Source organism: Leptonychotes weddellii, chromosome 8 (genome assembly GCF_054177405.1).
Source record: "Leptonychotes weddellii isolate Sample4059 chromosome 8, ASM5417740v2, whole genome shotgun sequence".
NCBI lineage: Eukaryota > Metazoa > Chordata > Mammalia > Carnivora > Phocidae > Leptonychotes > Leptonychotes weddellii.
The window spans coordinates 25,765,018-25,791,727 of NC_138376.1; the positions used below are offsets into that span (position 1 = coordinate 25,765,018).

Genomic DNA, 26,710 nt, shown 5'->3' on the forward strand with positions numbered 1-26,710 from the left:
GGAGCTGAAGCCGGAGCTGGTTGGGACGAGCTGGTTGCTGGTTGGGACGGGTGAAGCTGGCTGAGGGGCTACCGCCCCCAGCGGGAACAAAAGGAGGTCACTGGGTCTGAGTCTCCCTTACTAGCTCAGGAATGGCAAGAATTTTCTGACTTCAATAGTCTGAGGAAGTAGGAACATGATGAGTAGATGGCTGTTTTGGAGTCTGCAGCCTGGCCTGCATGTGGCCCCCACCGAGCACCTGTCAGCTCCCGCCTTACCTACCAAAGATCTGTCAGGGCTAAGAGAGATGGGACTGCAGGAAGGGAAATGGAGGGCTCCCTGGGCACCCGCTGACTCCATGCTTGGAATTTCTAACATTGAAAAACACTGGCTAAACCACTCACAACCCCTGCAGAATTTACATATCTTGTACCCATTGGTGGCCAACAGAGGCACAGTCAGAATGATTCACATCCTACAGTTTGGGGTTTACTTTGTTCACAATGCTTAGAAATCCTCAAAGGACCTTCCACCCCCCGCACCCCCCTTCACGGCACTCTGCCTGCCCCCTTCCCCAACACACAACTCAGGGTAACAGGAGACTTGGCTTACGAAATCGGATTTTTAATTGTTTCAAGAACTACTTGGGGACCCCCAGCCTCGCCTCCCCAACCCTGGGAACTGCGAGTCTGCCAGAGCCCCTAGGGCAACTGGGACAAAGTGATTTTGTAGCACAGAGAAACGGCCATGGGTTGGGGAGAGAGGAATCACCTCAAAAGTAGGAGGCCTGAATTCTTTCCGCTGCCCACTTGCTGGTGACCTTGGGCCAGTCTCTTTACAGCTCTGTCCTCATTTCCCTCAAGCTGGGTGGGATGACCCTCCGACTATGAGGATTTATGGGAAGAGAGAGAAACAAGGCTTTCTGATAGCTTGAAATAGGAATCCAAGTCCTTCATTTCCTATCAGTGCTGACATTAATGGAAGAATGATGGCAGGGAGGTAGAGGAGGACGTTTGGGGAAAGAGTGGACAGGTGTACTGTAAGTGTATTTTAGGACAGGCTGAGAATAAAGTTTTGGTTGGATCTTTATGAGAAAATATTAAGCAGGTAGGCAAGGAATAAGCAGCTGGAATTAGGGAGAGAGACTGAGATAAATGGGTAACAAGAATAGAGTCCAGAGTCATGGTTGATAGATGAAATAGTCTTAATAAATGCCAAACAACACTCATCAAATGCTTAGTGTGTGCCAGGCCCTCAGAGAGCCCTTCACATGGATGTGCTAATACCATCCTCACGACACCCTTATGATGTTGTTAAAAGATATCGTTTGTACACCTGCTTTATAGATGCATCCTGCTCAAGGCTGCACAAGGACTAAGTGGTAAGACCAGAACTTGAACACTGGGAATCTGACCTCAGAGCCTTTGACCAGTTTTTTTGTTTTGTTTTAGATTTTATTTATTTATTTGAGAGAGAGAAAAGGAGCATGAGGAGGGGAGGGGAGGGGCAGAGGGAGAGGGAAAAGCTGAGTCCCTCTGAGCGAGGAGCCTCACAAGAAGACGTGGGGCTCTTGATCCCAGGACCCTGAGATCAGGACCTGAGCCAAAGGCAGATGCTAAACCGGCTGAGTAACCCAGGCGCCCTTGACCAGTCTTTCATATAACCTCCTAAAAGGGGAGCCAGAGGAACACAAGAGAAAAGGAGTACAGGTGAAAGAGAGAACCTTGACAAATACCTGTAAGTAGTACTCCTATTCTTGATCAACTGCGACCTAAAATCAGATTCTGAGAAGATGAAGATGTGGGTCAGATACAAACTGGGAAGCATCCAGGTGTATCTAGTGATGCTGTCAGCTGGTCTGGCTCCGCACGGGTTCAACAGTAATACTGAGCGCTTACTGCGAACCAGGCACTGTGCCAAGAGGCATCACCTATATTATCTCATTTAGTCCTCTCACAAATCCCACAAGACGGTGCCCATTTCATAGGAGAGGAAACGGGGGTTCCAAGGGCTAAGGGATTTAACCCAGCTACAAAGGCTCAGGACGGGGAACTCAAAGCCAAGCTGTGTGCTTCTGGAGCCAGCTCAAGCAAGCTCAAGCAGTCTTTCCTGACTGCCCCTCAACAGTCACATAGCGAAACCACTGGACATTTCTGGAATGTTTTGTCTAAGGTTACCCCCTTGAATTAGTTTGTAGTTGAAACCAATATTTGAAGTCAATGCTTCTGGAAGTTGCTAAAGGGTTAACAGTTGCCTGGAACCAATGTTTAAGTTTACAATGTGCCTATTTGAGTTAATTTGACCCAATTAGAATAAAGCAGTGACTCTACTTTTTGGTCCCTGAGACAAGCCCCGCGAGGTCCTGCCACACCCATTTCCAAGGAGCAGCCTGATTTGTCCAAGGGTAATCCCCTCTCCCTTACGGTGATTGGTTCAGAGAGAGCACGTGACACAAATCAGGCCAATAAGGCACAATGGGAAGTCCCCTTGAGGCTCCATTCCACGCTTTCTGTCTGGAAGGGACAGTCTTTACCCGAGACTTTGGCTGTGGTGGGAGGCCGGGAACTGTCTCTGGCGTCCGTGTCCGTACCAGCCTCACTGCTCAAAGACTCATGGAACCCTTGCAGCCCAGCCTCCTGCCTAAGATTCCCCAGCATCAAGCCAATACATTTATTGTTTGAGTCAGTTTGACTTGGGATGCTTACAGCCTCCAACTCCCACTGGAATGTTAGCAGTGTGAAGGCACAAATCATGTCTCTCTCCTTACCTGCTGTATCCCCAGCCCTTACTACAAAATTTAGCACAGAGCCATAACTCATTATATAGGTGAATGAGTGCATAGAAAAGCAACTCAGAGAATATTTTAGCTGGAAAACACTTAAAATCTCAAATCCAAGTCTTCTCTCTTTTCTTTTCTTTTTTTTTAATTTATTTTTATTTTTAAGTAATCCCTACACCCAATGTGGGACTCGAATTTACAACCCAGGAGATCGAGTCACAATCCCAGCTCCGATGATTGAGCCAGCCAGGCGCCCCTCTCTCCTTTCTACTCTATGGTGAAAAAAGAAGAGTTGTTATGTTAGGTTAATGGTAATTTTCCCTCTTAATTAGGGCAGACACCCTCTAGTCCCTGCAGCGGGAGCCTTCAGTCTCCGTTAGGCAAGCATCCCAGAGGGGCTTTGATGCAGTGCCCAGTCCAAGCTAGAGAACAAGACACCAGGAAGGACTCACCCCCAGGCTAAATAAAACCAGCATCTGTTGATAGAAATGGGGACTTGGTAAGAAAGACACGCAATTTTACATTATAAATTTAAGTACAAAATATCTCTGAATGTTGGTTAATGTTTATTCTTGGCTATTTTTCATGAATAAATTATGGAAAATACATGGTTATAACTCTATGGGCCTTTCGAATGGAGAGCTCCATCTGCATCCCTTTTTGGACATAGGGCTGAGACTACCCACAGTTTCCTTTGCAGGGGACACACGTCTCTAAAAATCCAAAATTGCAAAATGAAAGATATGAAGCATTGGTAGACTTCATGACTCCCTCACATTGCATTCAAGGGTTCTTGTATGTACTTTTTACATAACATTTTGTTTAAAATTGACTGTATTGAGGGGCACCTGGGTGGCTCAGTCAGTTAAGCGTCCAGCTCTTGATTTTGGTTCAGGTCCTGATCTCAGGGTCGTGAGATTGAACCCTGCACTGGGCTCTGCACTCAGCAGGGAGTCTGCTTGAGATTCTCTCCCTCTCCCTTTTCCCCTCCCCCACTTCCACAGGTGCTCTCTCTCTCTCAAATAAATAAATCTTTAAAAAATAAAAAAATAAAATCAACTTTATTGAGGTATAATTTTCATGAATAAAATATGCCAACTTAAGGGCACCTGGGTGGCTCAGTCAGTTAAGTGTCTGCCTTCAGCTCAGGTCATGATCCCAGCGTCCTGGGATCAAGCCCCACGTCGGGCTCTCTGCTCAGTGGAGAGCTGGGTTTTCCCTCTCCCTTTGCCTGCCTCTCTGCCTACTTGTGCTCTCTCTCTCTCTGTCAAATAAATAAATAAAATATTTTAAAAAAGTACCAACTTCAAGTATACGGTTTAATGAGTTTTGACAAATATATATACCAGGTAACCACCACCACCACCATAGTCAAACAGAATACTTCCACTATACCCCAAATTTCCTTGAGCCCATTTTCAATCACTAACCATCTCCTCATCCCAGGCACCAGGCAACCACTGATCTACTTTCTGTCACTATAGATTAGTTTTACCTGTTCTAAAACTTCATGTAAATGTAGTTATATAATTGTATTAGTCAGGTACATTTATTTATTTATTTATTTATTTATTTAGAGAGTGTGTGTGAGCAGGGGGAGAGAGGCAGAGGAAGAGGGAGAGAGAGAATCTTAACCAGGCTCCACCCCGAGAGCAGAGTGGGAGGCGGGGCTCAATCCCACCAGCCCAAGATCATGACCCCAGCCAACATCAAGAGTCTGATGCTTAACCAACTGAGCCACCCAGGTGCCCTGATACTTTTTTTAAAGATTTATTTATTTATTTGAGAGAGAGTATGCGTGCGTGTATGAGAAGGGGCAGGGCCAGAGCTAGAGAGAGAGAATCTCAAGCAGACTCCCTGCTGAGCGCGGAGCCCTGGGGCTCGATCTCATGACCCCAAGATCATGACCCGAGCAGAAATCAAGAGTCGCGGGCGCCTGGGTGGCTCAGTCATTAAACGTCTGCCTTCCACTCAGGTCATGATCCCAGGGTCTTGGGATCGAGCCCCGCATCAGGCTCCCTGCTCAGCGGGAAGCCTGCTTCTCCCTCTCCCACCTCTCTCGCTGTATCTCTGTCAAATAAATAAAAATAAAATCTTTAAAAAAAAAGAAAGAAATCAAGAGTCGGATGCCCAACTGACTGAGCCAGCCAGGTGCCCCCACCTTTTTAAAAAAATGTTTCTTTATATAAAAGAATTGTTTGGGGGTGTAGTGTGAGGAGTGCACACTTTCAAGGCTTCAGGGAGAACACAGGTTCCAGAAGGATGGTTGGGGCAAAAATACATGGGGGTGGGAAGGGGGGAGGTACCTGGGGGCTGCCATCTAATTCCACAGACTGGTAGGTTTACACAACAGAAATTTATTTTCTCACAGTTCTAGAGGCTGGAAGACCAAGATCAAGGTGTTGACAGGTTTGGTTTCTCCTGAGGCCTCTCTCTTTGGCTTGCAGATGCCTGTCTTCTCACCATGTCCCTATATGGCCTTTTCTCTGTGTGGGCATATCACTGGTGTCTCTTCCTCTTTTTTAAGGACACCAGTCCTACTGGATTAGGGTCCTACAATCCCTATGACCTTATTCAACCTTAATTACTCCTTTAAAGTCCATGTCTCCAAATACGGTCACATTGGTTAGAGCTTCAACATATAAATTTGGGGACACAATTCAGTCCATAACACCAGTCTTTTGTGTCTAACGTCTGTGACTCAGCATAATGTCTGTGTGATTCATCTGTTTCGTGGCACTTACTGGTAGTTTTTTCCTTTTTGTTGCAGAGTAGTAGTCCACTGTATGAATATACCACAGTTTGTTTATCTATTTATCTATGATGGATATTTAGGTTATTTCTAGTTTTTTCTATTATGAATAAAGCTCCTATAAATATCCCAGCATGTCTTTTTGTGGATATATGTTTTTATTTCTCTCTTGGGTAAATACCTAAGAGTGGAATTGTTGGATTATTTGGTAAGTAAGTTTAATTTTGTAAGAACCTGCCAAACATTTCTCCAGGGTGGTTGTCATTTAACACTTCCACCAGCAGTGTACAGAAGTTTCCATTGTTCCACATCCTTACCAATACTTGGTTTTGTTCATCTCTCTCTTTTTTTTAAAGCTGTTCTAGGGTGTAGTGGTTTCTCATTGTGGTTTTAATTTGCACTCCTTGTTGACTAATAATGTTGAGCATCTTTTCATGTGCTTATTTATCACCTGAATGTCTCCTTCAGTGAAGTGTCCATTCAAAGCTTTGGCTCATTTTTAAAATTGGGTTGTTTCCTTATTATTGAGTTATAAGAACTCTTTACATATTCCAACTACAACTGCTTTATCAGTTAAATGTTTTGCAATCGTTATTCTCCCAGTCTTTGTCTTTTCATTCTCCTAAGAGCATCTTTCATAGAGCAGAAGTTTTTCATTTAAGTCTGGTTTATCAATTTTTCTTTAAGGATCATGCTTGTCTTAAATAAAGACAGTTTTACTTCTTCCTTCCCAATATAAATGCCTATTTTTTTTTCTTGCCTCATTGCACTGGCTAAAACCTCTAATCTATGTTGAATAGAAGTGATGTGAGCAGTATCCTTTATCTTGCTCTTCATCTTAGAGGGAAAGCATTCAGTCTCACCATTAAGTATGATGTTAGACATAGGTTTGGGTTTTTTTTTTAAAGATTTTATTTATTTATTTGCCAGAGAGAGAGAGAACAAGCAGGGGGAGCAGCAGGCTGAGGGAGAAGCAGGCTCCCTGCTGAGCAAGGAGCCTGATGCGGGACTTGATCCCCGTAGCCTGGGATCATGACCTGATCCAAAGGCAGACGCTTAACCGACTGAGCCACACAGGTACCCCTAGCCATAGGTTTTTCATGGATGGTCTTAATCAGGTTGAGGAAGTTCCTTTCTATTACTAGTTTGCTTAGTTTTTAATCAGGAATGGATGTTGGTTTTTCTATTTCTTTTTTTCTTTCTTTCTTTCTTTTTCTTTTTTTTTTTTAGAGAGAAAGAGAGAGGTCAAGCCAGGGGTGGAGGAGCAGAGGGAGAGAGAGAGAGAGAAACTTAAGCAGGCTCCATGTCCAGAGCAGAGCCCAACACAGGGCTCCATCTCACGATCCTGAGATCATGACCTGAGCCAAAATCAAGAGTTGGATGCTTAACTGACTGAGCTACCCAGGCGCCCCTGGATGTTATATTTTTGTCAAAAGCTTTTTCCTTCATCTTTTAAGATGGTCATATGGTTTTTCTTTCTTATTTTGTTAATATTGTGAAGTATATTGATTTTCTAATGTTAAGTCAACCTTGCCTTCCTGGAATAAACCCCAGTTGGTCATGATGTATTTTATCTTTTTATATATTGTTAGATTTGATTTGCTAAAATTTTGTTTGGAATTTTTCTATGTTCACGAGGGCTATTGGTCTATAGTTTTCTTTTCTTATAAATGTGTTTGTCTGGTTTCAGTATCAGAGTAATACTGGCCTCAGAATGAGTTGGGAAGTTTCTCTTCCCTTCAGTTTTCTGAGTTTATATAGAATTGGTATTTTTTCCTCCTTTAATACTTGTTGAATTTACCAATGAAGTTGTCTAAGCCTGGAGTTCTCGTTAGGGAAAAGTTTTAAGTTAGAAATTCAATTTAGATACTATTCAGGTTATCGATTTTTATGAAATGAGTTTTGGTAGTTTATCTTTCAAGGAATTTGTCTGTTGCATCTAAATTGTCTAATGTATTGGTATTTATTGTTCACTGTTGACATTGACAAAGTTGTTCATAATATTCTCTTATTATCCTTTTTTTAACTGGTGAGGTTAGTGAGGTCATCTCCCTCATTACTGATATTGGTCATTTGTATCTCTTTTTCTTCCTGATCCATATGGCTAAATGTTTATCAGTATTATTGATCTTCTTGACAAACTACCTTTTGGCTTCATTGATATTCTTCATTGTTTTGCTGTAGCCTATTTCATTAATTTCTGCTCTGATCTTTACTATTTCATTTCTTCAGTTTCATTTGCTTTTCTTTTTCCAGTTCCTTAAGGTAGAAGCTGAGATTATTGACTTGAGACCTTTCAAGGTCTCTGATTTAGTAGAGCCCCACAAATTTAGTAGGTTGAGTTTTCATTTTCATTCCATTCAATATACATTCTGGTTTCCCTTTTGTATTTTTATTCGACTATGGGTTATTTAGAAGGGTGTTGTCTAGTTTCAAAATATTTGGAGATTTTCCAGAAATCTTTCTGTTACTGACTTCTAATTTAATTCCATTGTGATGAGAAGACATATTTTTTGTGACTTGAGCCTTTTAAAATTTATTGTGACTTGTTTTATGGCCCAGAATATGGCCTATTTTGGTAAATGTTCCATGTGTATTTCAAAAGAATGTACATTCTGCTGTTGTTGGTTGGAGTGTTCTATAAATATCAATTAGGTCAAGTTGATTGATGGTGCTGTTTATCTTCTATACCCTTGATTTTGTTCTACCTGTCAATATCATTTATTAAGAGGGAATGTTAAAATCTCCTGCTATAGTTGTGATTTGCATATTTGTCCTTGCCATTCTGTCAGTTTTGCTTCATGTATTTTGAAACTGTTATTAGGTGCATAAACTTTTAGAATTAAGTCATCTTGATGAATTGACCCGTTTATGATATAAAATTATATTCTTTTTTGTTGTTGTTTTGAAATTATATTCTTTATACCTGGCAACATTCTTTGCTCTGAAATCTTTTTCTGGTGTTAACCAACCTTCCTTCCTTCCTTTTATCCTTTCTTCCTTCCTTCCTTCCTTTCTTTTTCTTTTGTTTCACAACTATTTTTAATTTAATATTTCACAGACATCTCTCCAAGTCACAGACATCTTTTTTGAGATATAATTGACATATAACATTATGTTAGTTTCATGGTATAACATACTGATTCGATTTGAAATGGTCACATTAAGTCTAGTTAACATCCATCACCACACATAGTTACAAATTTTCTTCTTCTTTTTTTTTTTTAAAGATTTTATTTATTTATTTGACAGAGAGAGACACAGCGAGAGAGGGAACACAAGCAGGGGGGAGTGGGAGAGGGAGAAGCAGGCTTCCGGCGGTGCAGGGAGCCCGATGTGGGGCTTGATCCCAGGACCCTGAGAATCATGACCTGAGCCGAAGGCAGACGCTTAACGACTGAGGCACCCAGGCGGCCCTACAAATTTTCTTCTTGTGTTAGGACTTTTTAAAAAAGATTTATTTACTTATTTTAGAGAGAGTGGGGGGTGGTGAGGGAAGAGGGAGAGAGAGAACCCCAAGCAGACTCCCTGCTGAGCATGCAGCCCAATGTGGGGCTGGATCCCATGACCCCGAGATCATGATCTGAGCCAAAATCAAGAGTTGGATGCTCAACCAATTGAGCCACCCAGGTGCCCCTTGTGTTGAGAACTTTTAATATCTACTCTCTTAGCAAGTTTCAAGTATACAATACCATATTATTAACTATAGTCACCATGCTGTACATTACATTCCCAAGTCCATCTTTGTTTTTATAAGTGTTAGCATGGTACATCTTTTCCCACCCTTTTACTTTTTGACATATCTGTGTCTTTATATTTAAAAGTGTGTTTCCTTTGCCCAAGGTCACGCAGCTTGTGTCACATAGTGGTGGAGCCAGGATTATGAACCCAGGCAGGCTGTCTCTCTAATCCCATTCTCTTGACCTCAATGATATATGATCTCTTTTTTTTTTAAGATTTTTTATTTATTTATTTGAGAGAGAGAAGGAGAGAGAGAGAGCATGAGAGGGGGGAGGGTCAGAGGGAGAAGCAGGCTCCCCACCAAACAGGGAGCCTGATGTGGGACTCGATCCCGGGACTCCAGGATCATGACCTGAGCCGAAGGCAGTCGCTCAACCAACTGAGCCACCCAGGCTCTCCGATATATGATCTCCTAAAGGTTTTCTTGAACCTATCTACTTTTCTTCATCTCCAACACCCTGTCCCCACTCGAGACCATCTCTCTCCCAGATACCTACGTCAGAGCAGAATGGAAAACTTTTCCTCTACCCTTTTAGGTTCAGTAACTAGGGCCTGTGAGTTAAATTGACAAAAGACAGATTAGCAAGAAAAAAGACAGATTTTTATTTGAGTACTAGGCAGTTAGAATTTGGGAGCTTATTACCAACTTAATAAGGGAAGCAGAGGAGGAGAAGGTACTTACAAGGAAAACAAAGGACTTTTAGGAAAGATAAATGGGCCCAAAGGAGAATAGATGAGAGGTATTATTGATGGTTTTGTGACAATGTCTGGGTTTGTCAGTGATAAAAGTCAATCTTTCCCTGGTTGTTCCTGGGGAGGGGACTTAGGACAATTGAGATATTTTGGGGGGCCTTGCTTATAGATAAGGGAGTTCAGGAAAAAGCCTATTTTCAGCTCAAAATAATTTTCATGCCACAGTGGCGTATTTGGACTCTCCCCTACAATTTTCCCCCTGGCTCATCTCCCTGCTTCCTCTCCCTTCTCCTTGCCTGCTACTATAGTATTCATTTAAAAATGTAGATAGGACTGTCTTGATCCCATGGCAGTCCCCATTCTTCTCCCTGCTTTGGATGTTCCTCATAGCTCCAAGGGTGAACACCTAAGTCCCTGACAAGGTGTGCAATGTCCTGCTGCTCTGCCCTGCTCCTGTCTGCCCCCGGCCCCCTCTCTCACTGAAATATAACCCAGGCCTGCCTGAGGGCTCCTCCACCAGAGGCATTTGCATATGCTGATCCACCTGGCCACCTTTGCTGAGGCAACTCCTCCTTCTCCCCTCTGTCGTATTGCTAACCTCATTTTCCCAGGAAGGCCCAAGGTCCAAGGTCCTTGGACAAGGTAATTCCCCCCCATTGTAAGCTTTCTGAGCCTCATGACATCACCTTCCCAGCATTGGGTGAGGTGGCCATGGGAGGGACTCTGGCAGGACAGGGACCAGGTAGACACATGTGTCTGTGCCCCTAGTGACTTGAGCACGTCTGGCACACAGTGGATGCTCAGAACATCTGTTATGAGTGAATATGGAAATGAGGCATCCAAGGAAAGAAGGGCCAGCTGAGGGATGAGGTGAGGCTTAGGGCAGGACTTCCAAATTGTCACTGGGTAGAGATACCCTTAGCATCTGGAGAAGACAAAGGATCCCTCCTTAGAACCATCATTTGAAATACTTAAAATAATAATATATTGCATTACCAAAGGAGTACTACTATTGAAATACAAATATCAACATATAAAAATACAGACACATTTGTGATTAAAAATAAAGTGTGTTTCTTATAAGCACTATATAATTTGGCCTTGCTTTTTTATCCAATCTGACAATCTCTGCCTTTTAATTAAAGCATTTGGACTTTTCTTCACCTCAGAGAAATACATGATTTTTTTTTGGTTTGATTTGGCTTGGTTTTAATTGTGGCAAAATACACATCACAGATTTTGACATCTTAACCATTTTAAGTATATAGTTCAGTGGTGTTAACAGTGTCACACTGTTAGGCAAACAATCTCCAGGACTTTTTCATCTTGCAAAACTGAAACTCTCTACCCATAAGCAATAAGCCCTCATTTCCCCTCCCCCAACCCCTGGCAGGCACCATTCTACTTTCTATCTCTATGAGTTTGGCTACTCTAGTAACCTCCTATAAGTGAAATTGTACAGTAATGACATTTATTTTTAGTGTGGTTATTGACATGGTTAAATTTAAGTCTATCATCTTGCTGTTTGTCTTACATTTGTTCCATGTCTTTTTTGTTCCTTTTTTCTCTTTCTCTGCCTTCTTTTCAACTGAGTATTTTTTATGATTCTGTTTTATTTCCCTTGTTGGCCTTAGTAGCTATAATTCTGTTTTGTTATTTCATTGGTTGCTTTAGGGTTCATGGTATATCTTAACACAGTCTGCCTTTGATATTATTCCACTTCACATATAGTATAAGAACTTGACTATAGTATACATCCATTTCTCCCCTCCTGGCCTTTATGCTTTTGTTGTCATACTTTTTTACTCATACATGTTTAAAAACCACACTTTTTTTGTTTAAGCAGTTACCTTTGAAAGAGATATACACTGGGGCGCCTGGGTGGCTCAGTCATTAAGTGTCTGCCTTCGGCTCAGGTCGTGATCCCAGGGCCTGGGATCGAGCCCCACATCGGGCTCCCTGCTCTGTGGGGAAGCCTGCTTCTCCCTCTCCCACTCCCCCTGCTTGTGTTCCCTCTCTCGCTGTGTCTCTGTCAAATAAATAAATAAAATCTTAAAAAAAAAAGAGATATACACCACAGTTAAAATATATATATTTTATACATATGTATGTACATATATATACATATATATTATACATTATATACATATATATATATATATATGCATGTATATATAATATGTGTGTCTGTGTGTGTGTGTATTTCCTTGTGTGGATACCTTTTCCAGTGCTCTTCATTCCTTAGGGGAGGCCCATGTTTCTATCTGATATCATCTTCCTCCTGCTTGAAGGACTTCCTTTAACATTTCTTAGAGTGTAGTTCTGTTGGTGATGAATTCTCACTGAAGAGATCTGTAGGGTACCTTCCTTTTTGAAGATATTTTTGCTGGGTATAGGATTTAGACTGAGAGGTTTCTTTCTTCCTTTTGGTACTTAAACTATTTTGCTCTCCTGGTTTCTCACCTGCACCGTTTCCAGTGAGAAATCTGCAGCTATCCTTATATTTGTTCCTCTGTATGTAACGTGTCTTTTCTCTCTGGCTGCTTCTAAGATGTTCTCTTCACCACAAGTATTCAGCAACTGGATCATATACACATTGGTGTACTTCTCAAGTTTTTGTACCTGGGCCTCATTGAGCTTCTCGGATCTGTGAGTATATAGTTTTCAACAAATTTAGAAAAAATTTGGCCATTATTTCTTCAAATAATTTTTCTGTATTCCAGCCCTTTTTCCCCAGGGCCTCCAATTATGTATATATTGGGCTGTTTGAAGTTGCCCCATAGCATTCTGATGCTTTCCTCATTTTTTAAACTTTTTTCCCCCTGTATAATTTTGAATAGTTTCTATTGCTATGTCTTCCTGTTCACTAAAATGTTCTTCTGCAAAGTCTGATCTGCTATGAATCTTGGGCATCTTACTTATTGTAGTTTCTATCCCTAAAATTTTGATTTGCAACTTATTAAAATCATACATGTTTTTGAACATATGGAATAGAGTTATAATAGCTGGTTTCACATCCTGGGCTGTGTCAGTTCATCTGTGTCAGTTCAGGTCAAATTTTTTTTTTTTTAAGATTATTTACTTGATTGAGAGAGAGAGTGGGCGCACTTACAAGTGCAGGGTGGAGCAGAGGGAGAGAATCTTCAAGCCAACTCCCCACTGAGCATGAAGCTTGACGCGGGGCTTGATCTCATGACCCATGAGATCATGCCTGAGCCAAAACCAAGAGTGGGCCGCTTAACCGACACCAGACACCCCAGTTCAGGTCAATTTTGATTGATTTATTTTTCTCATTATGAGTCATATTTTGCATGCCTGATAATCTTTGTTTACATTCCAGACATTGTGAATTTTACCATGTTGGGTGCTGGATATTTTGATATTTCTATAAATATTCTTGCTCTGTGTTATGGGAGCCAGTTAAATTGCTTGGAAACAGCCTGATCCTTTTAGTCTTGCTTTTAAGAGCTATTAGGTAGGACCAGAGCAGTGTTTAGTGCAGGGCTAATTACTCCCTACTATTGATGCTCCACAATGCTCCATGAATGATACAGTTTTCCAGTCTGGCTGGGGGAACAGACTCTGTTCTTCTGTTCCCAGCTCTGTGTGAACACCTAGCATTATTGTCTAATCCTCCCAGATGGTTCTTTCCCCAGCCTGGGGTAGTTTCCTCCCACTCACAGGTCTATCATGCTGAACACCTGAGGGAGACCCTCTCCGATTTCCAGATTTCTGTACAGCTTTCTCCTCTTCAGTGCTCTGTCCCGCAAATTCTGGCCACCTTGTTCTCCCCAGAGTTTTAGCTCTGGCCCCAGACAGAGAATTCTCAACTCAGAGTATTTGCTGAGCTCCTCCTGGATTCTCTCCCCAAGCTACAGCCTGGAAACCCTCATAAGACAGTAAGCTTGGGCAATCATAGGGCTTACTTTGTTTTCGTATCTCTCAGTAACTGTCCTTTATTGCCTGATATGGTTTGAACACCATTGTTTCATACATTTTGTCTGGTTGGTTGATTGTTTCAGGAAGGAGAATAAATCCAGTCTCTGTTGCCAGTCTTGTTCTGGAAGCAAAAATCCTTCTTTTTTATCCTTTGTTACAACTAAAACAGCGTGGGGCACATGGTTGGTTCATTCATTGACAGCTTCTTAAATTAATTCATTTTTGTAAGTAGTGATATTCAAGGAAAAGTTTGTTTAGAAATTCAGTTGTTGGTGATTGGGTAAATTTTTTTTAATGTTCAATAACAAATTCTTGTAATTCTTATTCAGGTGACCAAATTCACTTATGAATTCAAATTCTTGTAATTCTTACTCAGAAGACCAAATTCACTTATGAAATTGCATGAAGGTAGATTAAAAATTTTTTGGAAACAAACTATATACATAGCAATGTTTTTGAAATGCTTGCTTCATGTGGACCTGCTTTTATTTCTTTATTTTAAGATAATTTCCTAACTTATAGAAAATGACAAACATGAGATCAACACATTTATAGCAGAATCCATGTTTATTGTCACTACCAGTGTCTCCCCTGAATGCCTGGGACACAGTAAATAATACATATTCAAAGAATGATTGAACGAATAGAACACTTTTTGGGCAGAACACTTTTTACCTCACCAACCAATATGATTTTATTTCAGTAACATCTCTATCAAATATATCCATCCTCCCTTTTTATAAATCAAAGCTCTATTTATAATAGATCCATGCCTCTTCTGGTTCTCTTCACAATAAGCTCTGTTGCCCTTGCTTTGTAACATTGTTTTGCCAGATGAAGTTAACACAAATCAATATTTCTTTCTCTATAAGAAAGGCCAACATTTTGATTTGGAAATCTTAATTGAAGAGGTTTGGCTTGCAGTCTTGAAAGCATCAGAGTTGCATAATGCTTTGACTTCTAGCTTAATTCTTGTGGATTCTTGGGGCTCTAGCCCCTTGCCTGGAGCTCTCCCCCCATCTGTCATGCCTTTTTGTGGTCCAGCCAAATCTTGCACATCTTTCAAGCCCAGCTTAAGCCTTCCTTCCTCTGTGAAGCCTTCTCCTGACACAGCAATCTCGCCCTCTGCCTGTTCCTTAGAACTGAATTCTTTTCCATTCACTTGGTACCTCATCAACCATACTCCTTGTCATACCTTTTGTGCTTACGTGGGAACATCCATCTCAACCAGCTCGTGACCACCTTCAGGACCAGAGACCCACATGTGCCTAGCACAGGAATAATACTAGCAACAACCAATGCATACTGAATACTTACTATGTGCCTGTGGTTGTTCTAAGACCTCCTTAGGAATGACTTCAGTTAATCCTTACTTCACCCTAAAGGAATGGTGCTATCGTGATCCTGCCTTCCAGACCAGGAGGCTGAGGCCCAGAGAGTCAGGTCACTTCCCCGGGGTGGCCAGCAGAGCAAGGATTCAAATCAAGCATTCTGAGAGCCTGAGCCCTCAGCCCTGCACTGTGCCATGGCACCGGGGGGTGGGGGGTGAGGGGGGTGAGGGGGGTGTAGTAGTAACTCAGCACATCTCTGTTGAATGAAGGCAAAAATGCAGGTCTGGCCTCTGCAGGAGGGAAAGATCTGGAGAAGCTCTGTTCTGTGACTCTTGCAGCCTCACAGTTTCCCATCACCACTCCATGGTGTTGTTTTAGGAGCAAGATCCTGTGTGGTCCAGGAGGAAAAGGAGAGGATAGAAGTGAGGTGCCTACTCCCCTCTCCTGCCTTCCTCCCTTGCAGGCTGGGCAAAGAGCAAGTTGGGACAATTCTTCTTCCTGCCACCCTGTAGCTCTCAGAGTCAGCTGGCAATCTTGCACAGGGAGAAGCAGAAAAGAGGGGGGGAGGTAGGTAGGGCCATCCTCAGGCTCCCTGGTTTCTGGGGCCTGAGCCTCCCAAGGCTCAGTCAATCGGATGTGCCTTTAGCTTGCCGGAATCCGGCCGGATTTACAGAGATAAGATCACTCTGACCCTTAATTCCCCAATGTAATTTATGGGCTTGCCTCCTTGGGCTGCAACACGTCTGGCTCTACGGAATCTCATAATTATTTATGTAAACACAGCATCCCGCCTTTGTGGATTATAATTGGACTTGAACAGCAAGAAGTAGGGACTTACACCCTTGGGACCGTGCTGAAACCCTTCTTTTGAAAACTCTCACCTGAGTCTTTGAAATCTTCCCTGTGGCTCATGGATAGCTTTAACCAGACCAAAAACAATTTTTTTTCCCCTTCCTCCTTCAGCAGGCCTGGGCAAATGTATCCCCAAACATCACCAGGTTTTGTAGGGTCCTCTCGGCAAATGGGGTAAAGATACGCCAACCATCTTGGGTGGACCCAGACTGAGAGGACAGGAGCCCTAGGGTGGAGGCCTCCACAGATCTCCTCATTGTCTGTTGGAACATGAATTTTATACCCCCACTAAGAATAAACAGGATTAGGAATTTAATGCTGTTTGGAAAAGAGGAGAGGTGGCTGGTTGAAAGAGAAAGGTCTTTGCTTTTTATTCATGCTGCGAGTTCCCCAGGAACCTTCGCTGTACATACACACACGAGAGCCAGGAGGATTAGGGGAAAGAAAATGAGCTGATTGAACCAGATGGTTCAGGAAGCACTCCCAGGAGGCCACTGGGGTGGATGAATCTGCATCTTTAAATAACATTAATTTCTGAAAGGCCCAAATTGTTTCCTAAATTACTGCACTGACCTCTTAGCTTTCATCTATTTTTACGGCAACTCTCCTGGTGGAAGGTACGAGCCAGCTTTGGGGAAATTCCTCATCTTCGGGGCTGCTGGTAAGGAATCCGTTTCCTAAAAGAAAAAGAAAATCTTTAAGAAATCAAGGTGCTTTGGAAAACGGATTTCAGCAGAGACAACCCGCCGCCCCCCCCACGCCCCAGCCAGGTGATCTGAACAAACCATCAAGTTCTACTTGCCAGCTGGGCCACTCATTTCCTCGGGAGCCAGGGGCAAACCAATTAACCTCAGTATCCCCATCTGTAAAATGGGGTTAATAATGCTTACCTGCTGCAAGAGTGCTGTGAGCTTTTAATTGGGTAATGGCTGTGGAGCCCTTTGATGTAGTAAATTTTATTAACTTCCAAGGGATTCCCCGAGGCTAGAAAAAGCAGTTAAAACCCAAGAAAGAAGAAAGGCATTGAAACGCAAAGCTCTCACCTCCAGCTCTAATTTCAGAAGTGCGGACGGGAGTCGGCCGCTCCAGGGGGACTGGAAAGCAATGGCCAGGACTGGGGCCATTTGAATGGCATTTGGGAAGGGAGAGCCTGCAAACTGTCTCAGAAGGAGCTCAGCTTTCCGATCGTGGAGGCTGAAGGTAAACAAATAGCCTTGCGTGATCAAATCAAACCGAGATCCTTCTTTGTCCCCCCTAAGGTGCTTTTCCGAGAGCAAGTCGCCAGTAAGGGAATTATTCTGGTGTTAATCCAAGGTCCTTGGAACTGAATTTAGAAATCCCCAGCTTCTGGCTTCCTGCTTCCCAACAATTAAATAAAGAGAGAACTCAAGGTCTGGCCTCTAGCCAGGGTTCCTGAGCAGAGAAGGGGTGGGGATCAGCATCAGCCATGGGTCAGAGAACTGGGGCTTTTGCGAGTTCCATCACTCGTGGTGAGCAGCACCGGCTTAGGTTGCTGGGCCAGCTCTGTGCCTCAGTCTCCCACTTTGTAAAAATGATTTTAATCAGACATCTTTGCCTTAAGGGCCCGAGTAATTAAGATTTGGCATGTGAAGTGCACTAACATTATAAAGCACGTTCAAAGTGTTAGCTGTTCTAATTCAGGACAAACCCCTGCTTTCCTTTAGTAACTTTTAAAAATCGCAGTTCTTGGGGCGCCTGGGTGGCTCAGTCGTTAAGCGTCTGCCTTCGGCTCAGGTCATGATCCCAGGGTCCTGGGATCGAGCCCCACATCGGGCTCCCTGCTCGGCAGGAAGCCTGCTTCTCCCTCTCCTGCTTCTCCCTCTCCCACTCCCCCTGCTTGTGTTCCCTCTCTCGCTGTGTTTCTCTCTGTCAAATAAATAAATAAAAATCTTAAAAAAAAAAAATCGCAGTTCTTGGATCGTTGTACTCCAAGTCAACTCATTCAGCACAAGGAAGGCCTTCTTCCTCTCTAACTTCTGATCGCCCCCAACACATATTCAGTGCTCACTGATCAGTCAACACAACTGGGCATCAGTTACAAGGACACAGCCCAGTAGGGTGACCAACTCGTCCTGGTCTGCCTGGGGCTGTCCCAGGTTTAGCACTAAAAATCTGTGTACCAGGAACCCCCACTTTAACCCTGGCAAGACTGGGATAACTGGTGAGCCCACTGGGTCCTCGGGCTGGTGAGAGACTGTCATTACCAGTTCCTGACAAGCAACTATGGACCCAACATGAACATATCCGGGAAAAAGAGGCATCCTGGTGTTACAGAGGAGCACTGAACAGGGAGTCCTACAACCCAGCTCTCGCTTCTGGTTCTCCCACTATCTATTGACCTCAGATCAGACCTGTGGCCTCAGTTTCCCCAGCTGTAAAAGGAGGGGGTATGATGTGACCCCTTTTCACCTTTTTCTCCAGGGAAAAAGGCCACAGGAATTTGCCCAACCCCCCGGGGGGTATGCTATGTGGTTTTCAACAAAAAGGGCCAGTGGTGGGAACATGCTGGAGACCCTGGTCTCTGCTTGTGGGGTTCAGCCCCTAGTGCCCACAGAGTCCTGTAGCACCCTTTCTCTGTGAGCAGCGAACACATGGCTGGCAACGTGGCCGTTCCGAACAGCCAAGTGATGTACAAAGCAATCTACAGAGTTCTGTAGGCCACTGTCCTTCCTAAAGAGAGCATAAGTGTATCCCTGAGATTCAAAACTTGTCTTTTCCAAGTCTGTGTTAGATTCAAGTTTGGCAAAATGGAGCGCTGAGTCCAAAAATTAAAACAATTTAAAAGATCTGCACTGTGTCCCTCTTCACAATTTACTAACCTATACTGGTTTTGTTTTTCTGTTTTTTGGTTTTTTTGGTGTGGTTTTCTGTAATTGTGTTTTATTGTACAATACAAAGGTAAAGAAAAATATCTGCTGCTAAAAGAATTAAAACCACATTAATTATACATGTTTTGTCTTTGCTGCCCAGATTCTCCAGCCCAGCCCCTGCTTGCGTTTCTCCTTTGTTTGAGCCAGGTAGACGGGGGAGATCATCACAATTGGATTGTTTTGGCGGGGCCACTTACTTTTGGGGGGCTGATCCTTTTAGAGTCGCCCTTGATAGGAGCTTAAGTTAACAAAAGCAGTCTTCTCATGACAGATCAGAACCTGGCCGTTATAGCATTAAAAAAAAAAAAAAGAAGAAGGAAAAATCACATTGAGAAGCACTGGGAAACAATGATTGAATCAAAGCCGCCCTCCGCAGCCTCCCCCCACTCCCGCCCCATCTGAAAACAGCCCTGTTTCAATTTCACCGCTGAGCTCAGCCTGCCTGCTCCAGACGTCCAGACCTCGCACTCTATAAATCGTCTCTGCCCTTGCCCCAGAGTTGCTGACTATATGTATTTTTGGGCCCAGCATTAATTCCCTCATCCTTGGCTGGTGACATTAAGATTTGTAACTGATAGAATGTGTTTTTAATGTATTTCCTGCAGGTTACTATTAAAGAAATCTAATTCTTCTGAACTTGCAAAAGGTTCTGCTTCCATTTATATAAAAGGGGCGGGGGGGGGGGTATTACGGGAAGAATTCCCCTGCAGCCTCCAGATGGACCGGGTGGCCAGAGGGGCCTGCAGCTCTGAATCTCCGCTGAGTTCTGCCTCCCTCTCTTCCTCCTCCTGCCTGCGCCTTACTTTACCTAGTTATGAAATGAGGATAAATATTTGTCTACGAGATGAGGGTGTTGTAAGGATTAATTGGTTGGTGCTTCGGGAAGTGTTTGAAGATGAAAGAGGCTCTCTGCAGATGCTAAGTAAACTCATACCGTGTCTGGTTTTAATGAGCCAGGTGAAGCCAATGGGGATGGCTGGAGATTAACTGTGCCTAGTCCAGAGCCTGCCTGCATGGGCAGCAGGAAAACTGGGTGGTGCTCCCCGCTGGCTCCCTGGCTCCTGACATATTGGTCTCTATAAATATACATGAAGGAACCAAATTGGGATTTAACCCCGACCCTCATATCACAGAGGGCAGGGCGTCAGACTCCCCGAAGCATGCTTCCTGCCCATCATTCTAGCTCATGGCCTGGGCAAGTCACTTGGCCCCTTGGCCTTTCCTTGTTCCTTTCTCAGTTCCTTGTTTGTTGATGGGGATAGTCAGGGTCCCCATCTCCTAGGGTTACAAGAAGGATTTCTCATAGACATGGCCAGGGGCAATTGCACGCTTGCTAAATGTCAGAGAGGCTCTAGGCACTTTACACTCACGAACTCACCGAACTCTCACACCGGTCCAAGGGAGGACTGTTGTTATCAACCCCATTCTGCAAGTGACAGAATGGAGGCATGAGGGGTTACTTGGTGGCTTACGCAAAGTTCAAGTTCTTTTCTTTGTATCCCTCCCCTTCCCTCCTTGAGGCCCAAGTTCTCGAGCACAAGCAAGACCATTGCTCATGAAGGGCAATACTGTGTGTTATACTTAGAACGACATGCACATCCCCAGTGCACAGCAAGCAGGTTGTCTGGGGGCTTCTCAGACTTGGCCTGATTTTTGCCAGCCAGCAGAGAGATACCCCGGGTCGGGGCTGGGCAGCGCATGATCCAGGACAGGCCCTGGGAAGGTATGAGGCAGGAGGCAAGGGACCAGGGCAACTGACAGGGGCTCTGCGAGCTATGGGAGGATGCCAGGTGTGTGCACCCAGCCAACCTGCAGGCTTTGGTCAAGTGTAAGTCTGGGCCTGCTCAGAGTGATCACATCTGGGACCCAGGATACTTCATCAGAAGTATTCACGCCAGGGGCGCCTGCATGGCTCAGTCGGTTGAGCATCTGCCTTCGGCTCAGGTCATGATCCCAGGGTCCTGGGATCGAGCCCAGCATCGGGCTCCCTGCTCGGCGGGAAGCCTGCTTCTCCCGCTCCCCCTGCCTGTGCTCGCTCTCTCTGTCAAATAAATAAATAAAATCTTCAAAAAAAAAAGTATTCACGCCAGATCCTGGTACCTCAAAGGCCATCAGAGTTATGAGGTATTAGCGCTGAAATATGCATAGGAACCCCTGGAATTGTGCCAGGGCTAAAGAGGGGGAGATCTTGGGAGGTGGGGGTTATGCACAGCTGCTGTTTCGGGCAATCAACAAGCCCAGGGGGCAGAATGAAGCAGAGTGGCCCATGCTGTGCTTTGACTCCATGTCAGGAGCCAGAGGGGAAACGGAAGCCCATGGAGGCATGACCTCACACCCCCAGCCTGTGACATCGCAGGCCAGGTCCTGACAGAGTAAAGGCTGGGGAAGCCGCTGGCTAGAACAGAGGTATCTTTGGCAACTGCTGGTGGTGATGGAAAGGTGGAAATGGAATTTTGTTTAAATATGATGCTATTTTGAAAAGTCTAATGTGAAAGTCCCTATTTAAAAAAGAGTTGACTCTACACTGAAATTGGTTGGTGTTTCCACACCCACATGTTGACTAAGGCCTTGGAAAACAAACTTCCTGGTAGATCCTGATTCAAATCACTCGGGAGTGAATGCTTCAAGGTACAATCCCTGAGCTGTGAGCAGAGGGGCCTAGCCAAGAAAAACCCTGTGTCTGTGTTTATGAAAAGGAAAACAGATCCCAAAGGGAGGCCCAAATCCTAGCTGGCTTTGAGCACAGGCCCTCCAGGGAAGAACATAGGGATTTGAAGCAGGTCTGAGCACAGCTTCTCTGGGACCCCTGTTGGCCCCCTTTCTCTGTGTTTCTGAGAAGGGCAACGTGGAGCCTCCTCCATTAGCACCCACTAAATGCTGGGCCATTCGCTGCATCTTCAGCACGAAGCCGTATGAAATATGTGCATATTAATGCCTCAATGTCCCTTTTCTCAATGCAGAAATAGGGTAAGCAGAGTGACGGATGTCCCAGTTTGCCCCAAATAGTCTCAGCGCATGCTGTTGTCCCAGCATAATTAATGATCGCTTTCCCCTCCGTTCTCAAAAGTGCCCCCGTTTGGATGATAAATTATATATAGACATCCTAGGTTAAGCGAATTGCCCAAATTCGCCCAGCCGGTGAGTGGCAGAGTTGGGATTCGAACCTGTGTTTCGTTTTGTTCAAAAAGCAGATCGTGTGGGAGTTCCTCCTCATTCACAATAACAAAGACAGTCAGGGATGTTAACTGCAGAGCTCAGGAGAAGCCCTTTGGGAGCTGCATGCCTGTTCTCCCTGACCCCCAATCTAGAGCCTCCTGGAACCTGTCTCATGTGTCTCTGTGCAGGAAGAAGCACCCCAGTGGCGTCAAGCTCAGCAGACGAAACACACACCCTCACCAACAACCCACTCTGGTGTGTTTGTTTTGTTTGCTGAGTGTGTTCCTCCCAGTTCCTCCACGATAAAAATGCAAGAACTGGCTTCCCCATTTGGACCACCAGCCCAGCTTCTGGGCCCCAGCCTCCAAGCCAGGACCACGTTAGCTCACCCCACTGAGAGGCCCTCTTTCCCTCAGAAGGCTGCCCTGGGGCCTGCCCTCAGGCTTCTTTCCATGGCTTCGGAGACACACGGGCTTGCCGGTCATCCCAAATTCCTGTGAAACAGCTGTGTGTCAGGACTGCAGAAATGATCCAATCCAAGCTCATTTTTACCAGTGAAGAAACTGAGGTCCCAAGAAGTCAAGTGACTGGCCCAAAGTCATAGAGCCAAAAGCTGAAGCCAGAAGACCAGGTCTCCTGACCCCGAAGCCAGGGTTCTTTCAAGCTCGGTTGGTCCTCAGGGTGGCCTCGGGCTGTCCAGTGTGTGAGATACCTCTAGTCACCCCCAGAGAAGTCGTCTGTGTGATGAAGCTTGTTAGATGCCTGAGACCAAGACGTGTCTGCCTGACCCAGTGCCCCAGACCTTGAATCCCAATCTCAGGGTTAGCGGCAGGGTCATTTGCTCAACCACCCACTGAATCCACTTGCCTGCCCCCCAGCCAGGTGGTTATATACGAACACCCCCAAAGTCAAAGAAATCACCACTCCTGAGGGGGCCTTCAGACAACCAGCTTCTAGAAATGTCTTCCTTGTACTGAGTGGACAATGGTTTCCTTTCACTCTTTAGCCTTGGTTTCCCCCCCAAAGACCCAGTGCAGGACAAACGTGACCCCGCTTCTCCTACACACCCTGAAAACCACTGCTCTTTCAATTATCCTTCACGTGCTGTTTCAGTGGTAGGAGAGGTGCCGAGACCCGAAGTTGAAGCTCATCTCTGCCCTTTGCTGTGTGGCTTGGGACAAGTCACTGAGCCTCTCTGAACTTCAGCTGGCTCATGGGAAATATGGGGAGAGCATGAGAGTGTTTTCTTCGATGGAGATTATCAGGATATGATGACGTTACCCACGTAACAACCAGCTAGGTCCAGTGTCTGGTACAGTAAGCATTTACAACGGTGACATTAATATTCTCACTTTTCTTCAACTTCAGACTATATTTCTCTAAATGCAGCACCGAAGCTTTTGTTTCTTGGGAAGCCACATCACACAGGCAACTTTTCTCACCAGCCACAACCCCTGTCCCTTTGCCCCACACAGAGCTGCTAATACGGTCCCCCCACGAGCGGCGACTCTCACAGACGTGCTTTGTTCTCTCCCTCCCAGGGAGGCCGGCAGCATCGCAGCTTGGACTTCATCCTCCTAGAGGCTGTCTGTATGTCTTGTGGCCCATCGGGACCATCCTTCAGGATCTGAGATGTGCAGAGTGGGGGAGACGAGAACCACGTGAAAACCACAAAGGCTCAAGCCCCGTGAGGCTGCAGCCGGCCTCCGCTGGCCTTTTCCCCCTGCGGGTCCCTAAAAGCCTGCCCGGCTGCCCAATGACGTGACCCCTTTAAGCCCGACCGGCCGTGTGGACCTTCGGCCCACAATTGTCTGCAGAGGAGCCCTTGTGGCCCTTTTGAAGTTAGCGGAGTGAAGTGTGATCTTAGTGAGCCGGAACAGGTCCCGATAAAGCGGCCTCCTCGGCCAGGGGGCCTCCCCTCCGCAAAGCCATTAACATGGGAAGCCCAGCTGGGGCTGAGCTTTCCTGGCTGGGGCCTCTGGCCCTTCCGCTGGCCTTTGATCACCGGACAGTAGGAAACTTACGGCTCAAAGGGATAACTCCCTCCGGCCCCCTTGGTCTACAGATGAGGAAACGGAGACCCAGAGAGCGGCAGCGACTTGCCTGAGGTCACACAGCTGGCGAGGGGCAGACCCCGTGCTGGGAGCCCTTGTCCACACTGACCGGGCCCTCCGCAGGCAGTACAAAATGGTGTGTGCTCAGCGAGAAAAAGAAGAGAGGACCCCGAGGACACCGAGGACACGGTGACTATGGAAGATTCGGTGTCTTTCCCTGGAAAGCGCTGGCGGGGCCCCGGTGCCTGCGCACAGGCCAGGCCTGCGGGAGGAGGCAGGGAGAGCCGCACCGGTCTGACGAACACCCGCAGCCTTCTCGAACACAGCGCTGCTGGTCCCCCGGGGCCAGCAGGAGCGCGGCCGGGCCGGTGTGTCGCCGGCCTCTCCAAGGCCTCACAACGCGGGCGGGCGCTTCCGCCGCAAAGGGCTCCAAGGTGACTTGGATGATGAACAGGGCCAGGCCAGACTCCATCTCCTGGCGGTTGTGAGGATTAAATATGGGCTTCGAATAGTGCCTGACAGGTTCTCCAGGGCTGGCCGCTGTCCTCACCAATGCCATCACCATTCCCAGGACATCCGTCGTTCTCCTCCACCCTCAGGGCTGATTTAGCCAGCCAGGCCACGTCCCCGCCTTCCCCCGCCCGGGGAGAAAGGAAGGCTATTCTGGCCAAGGATGGACTTGTAGCTGGGCTCCTCGCCCAGACTTCCAAACCCACCAGTCAGAGGGCCCCAGGAACACACCACAGGATCTCTGGACTGACAGGGGGCCCCCCACAGCGGGTGAGAGGTCCGGCTGCATTGTGCGGAGGGGTCAGCCTGTCCTCTGGCTCTCTGAGCTTCCAGAGCACCTGAGGGAGGGAATTCTCCTGTTCTAGATGTAACCCCCTTCCTGGTCTCTGGGGACGCTTCTCAGGAGTGGGGGCTGGGAAAGGGCTCCCCCAGCCCCGAATGCCTGCAGATCCCCCCAGAACAAGATATAGGGGTAATTCCCACCATCTGAGTGAGTTGGGGCAAGGAGGCAGGGGGACCTGGTCTTTCTTTTCAGCCTCGGAATCTTGGTGTGTGGCTTTCTGGCAGCAGATTGATGTTCCTAGTGATGTCTTGCTCAGGCTGCTGTGAGAGGTAGTTGGCATTTGTAGGGATTGATGGGATGGAGAGAGCCAGAGCCTGCTGGGGGCCTCACGGAACCGTTCTCCAGAGTGTCCACAGTTTACCGTTCTGTATGTTCTAGATCTGACTTCTTCTTAGCCTCTTCGGAGAGTCTTAGCTCTTTGAGGACCAAACCCAGGACACTTCCTCCCTGTGAAACTCCTCACAGCGACTAGCAACTGATCTTCACTGTGGTTACACAAAGGGATGAATGAATGGTGAGCTGGTTCTCCCACTTGGCAGCATCCCAGCATCCCTCTCTCTCTGCCCCCACTCCATCCCAGAGTAAGTACCGTGTTTTAACATCACATTGATCAGCGAAGAGACAGAGACAAAGACAGAGTCCCACCCCCGAAGAGATCCCTCCCGTAGGCACTACATGGCACACAGTGCGGGGGGTGCCCTCCCAGAGTGGTACAGATGTGGAGAGAGCACAGGGGAGAGGGACATGCTCTGGCTAAAAAGGGTAGAGTTAGGGAAGGCTTCCCAGAGTAGGAGATGGGCTCTGAGCCAGCAAATGTAGAGGGTAGGGATATGGAAGGGTGTTAAAGGCATCCCACCCCAACGGGGCTGCTGAGCAAAGGCGCAGAGACAGGAAGGCGCAGGGAAGCCTGGGGACCACTGAGAGATGAGCAGGGCTGGATGTGGGGCAAAGACAGTGTTGGGGTGGAGACAGGAGCAGGGCTCCACGTGACAGGTTATCCTGAGGGCAGTGACATCCTCAGTGGCGCCTAATGTCTGCACGGTCCCTCCATCAAAGGAGCAGTAGGGTCTTTCAAGCCTAGGACCAAAACCTGGCTCTATGTTTTGCTGGCTGTGAGATGTGGACAAGTCCCTGGCCCTCCCTGAGCTCTGATCTCCGTTTCTGGAAGCACAAGAGATCAGAGTCTCTTGCCAGTAGAGTTCCGCAAACAATTAAATAAATAAAAGGCTGCTCATGTTGACCCTTCTGAGTATTCAGGTCACATGCCACGGGCCGGCCTTCATTCGGTGGTCTCACCTAGCTGCAAGGGAGGCCAGGAGATACGGTCTCTCACTCAGCTGTTCTCAACCTGACCAGATTTTGCCCCCACCCCTGGGCGACACCTGGCAAGGTCCGGAGACATTTTTGGTCACTTCTGGGTGGGTGGTGGTGGGGAGAGGCCAGGGGCGCTGCCAAATGTCTTACCAAGCACGGGACAGCCCCCAACAAGAAAGAATTCCCCAGCCTAATACGGCTAATAGCGCTGAGGACAAGAAACCCTCCCTGGATTGGGCAGCCAGTGCTTGGGGGTCCTATTACAAAATGAAGGTGGGGAGCAGCAACATGGGGGGCAAACAGCAACGTTGCTATGGTTACAGACACCGAGGGTCACATGTTTGAGGAGGATTAACTGATACCTTTTCCCAGGGTA

The 26,710-nt window shown here is 46.1% G+C and overlaps 1 protein-coding gene across 9 annotated transcripts in view; it reads right to left on the minus strand.

The window, feature by feature from the left end:
* Positions 1-26,710, minus strand: part of TCP11 (t-complex 11) — a 69,251-nt gene that overhangs the window by 32,350 nt on the left and 10,191 nt on the right. For 4 of the 9 annotated variants that reach the window (XM_081828043.1, XM_081828039.1, XM_081828044.1 and 1 more), the window contains exons 2-3: positions 19,155-19,236; positions 16,640-16,743 (exon numbers count right to left, since the gene is read on the minus strand). Coding sequence is in view for 3 of the 9 variants with exons in the window: in XM_081828044.1 (XP_081684170.1) it covers positions 16,640-16,653 (14 nt within the window). In the remaining 6 variants the exon portion in view is untranslated. Of the gene's footprint in view, positions 1-16,639; positions 16,744-16,956; positions 17,062-17,109; positions 17,261-19,154; positions 19,237-20,335; positions 20,384-26,710 lie in introns of those variants that run through there. The other 5 variants (XM_081828041.1, XM_081828040.1, XM_081828042.1 and 2 more) reach the window with 5 other exon arrangements.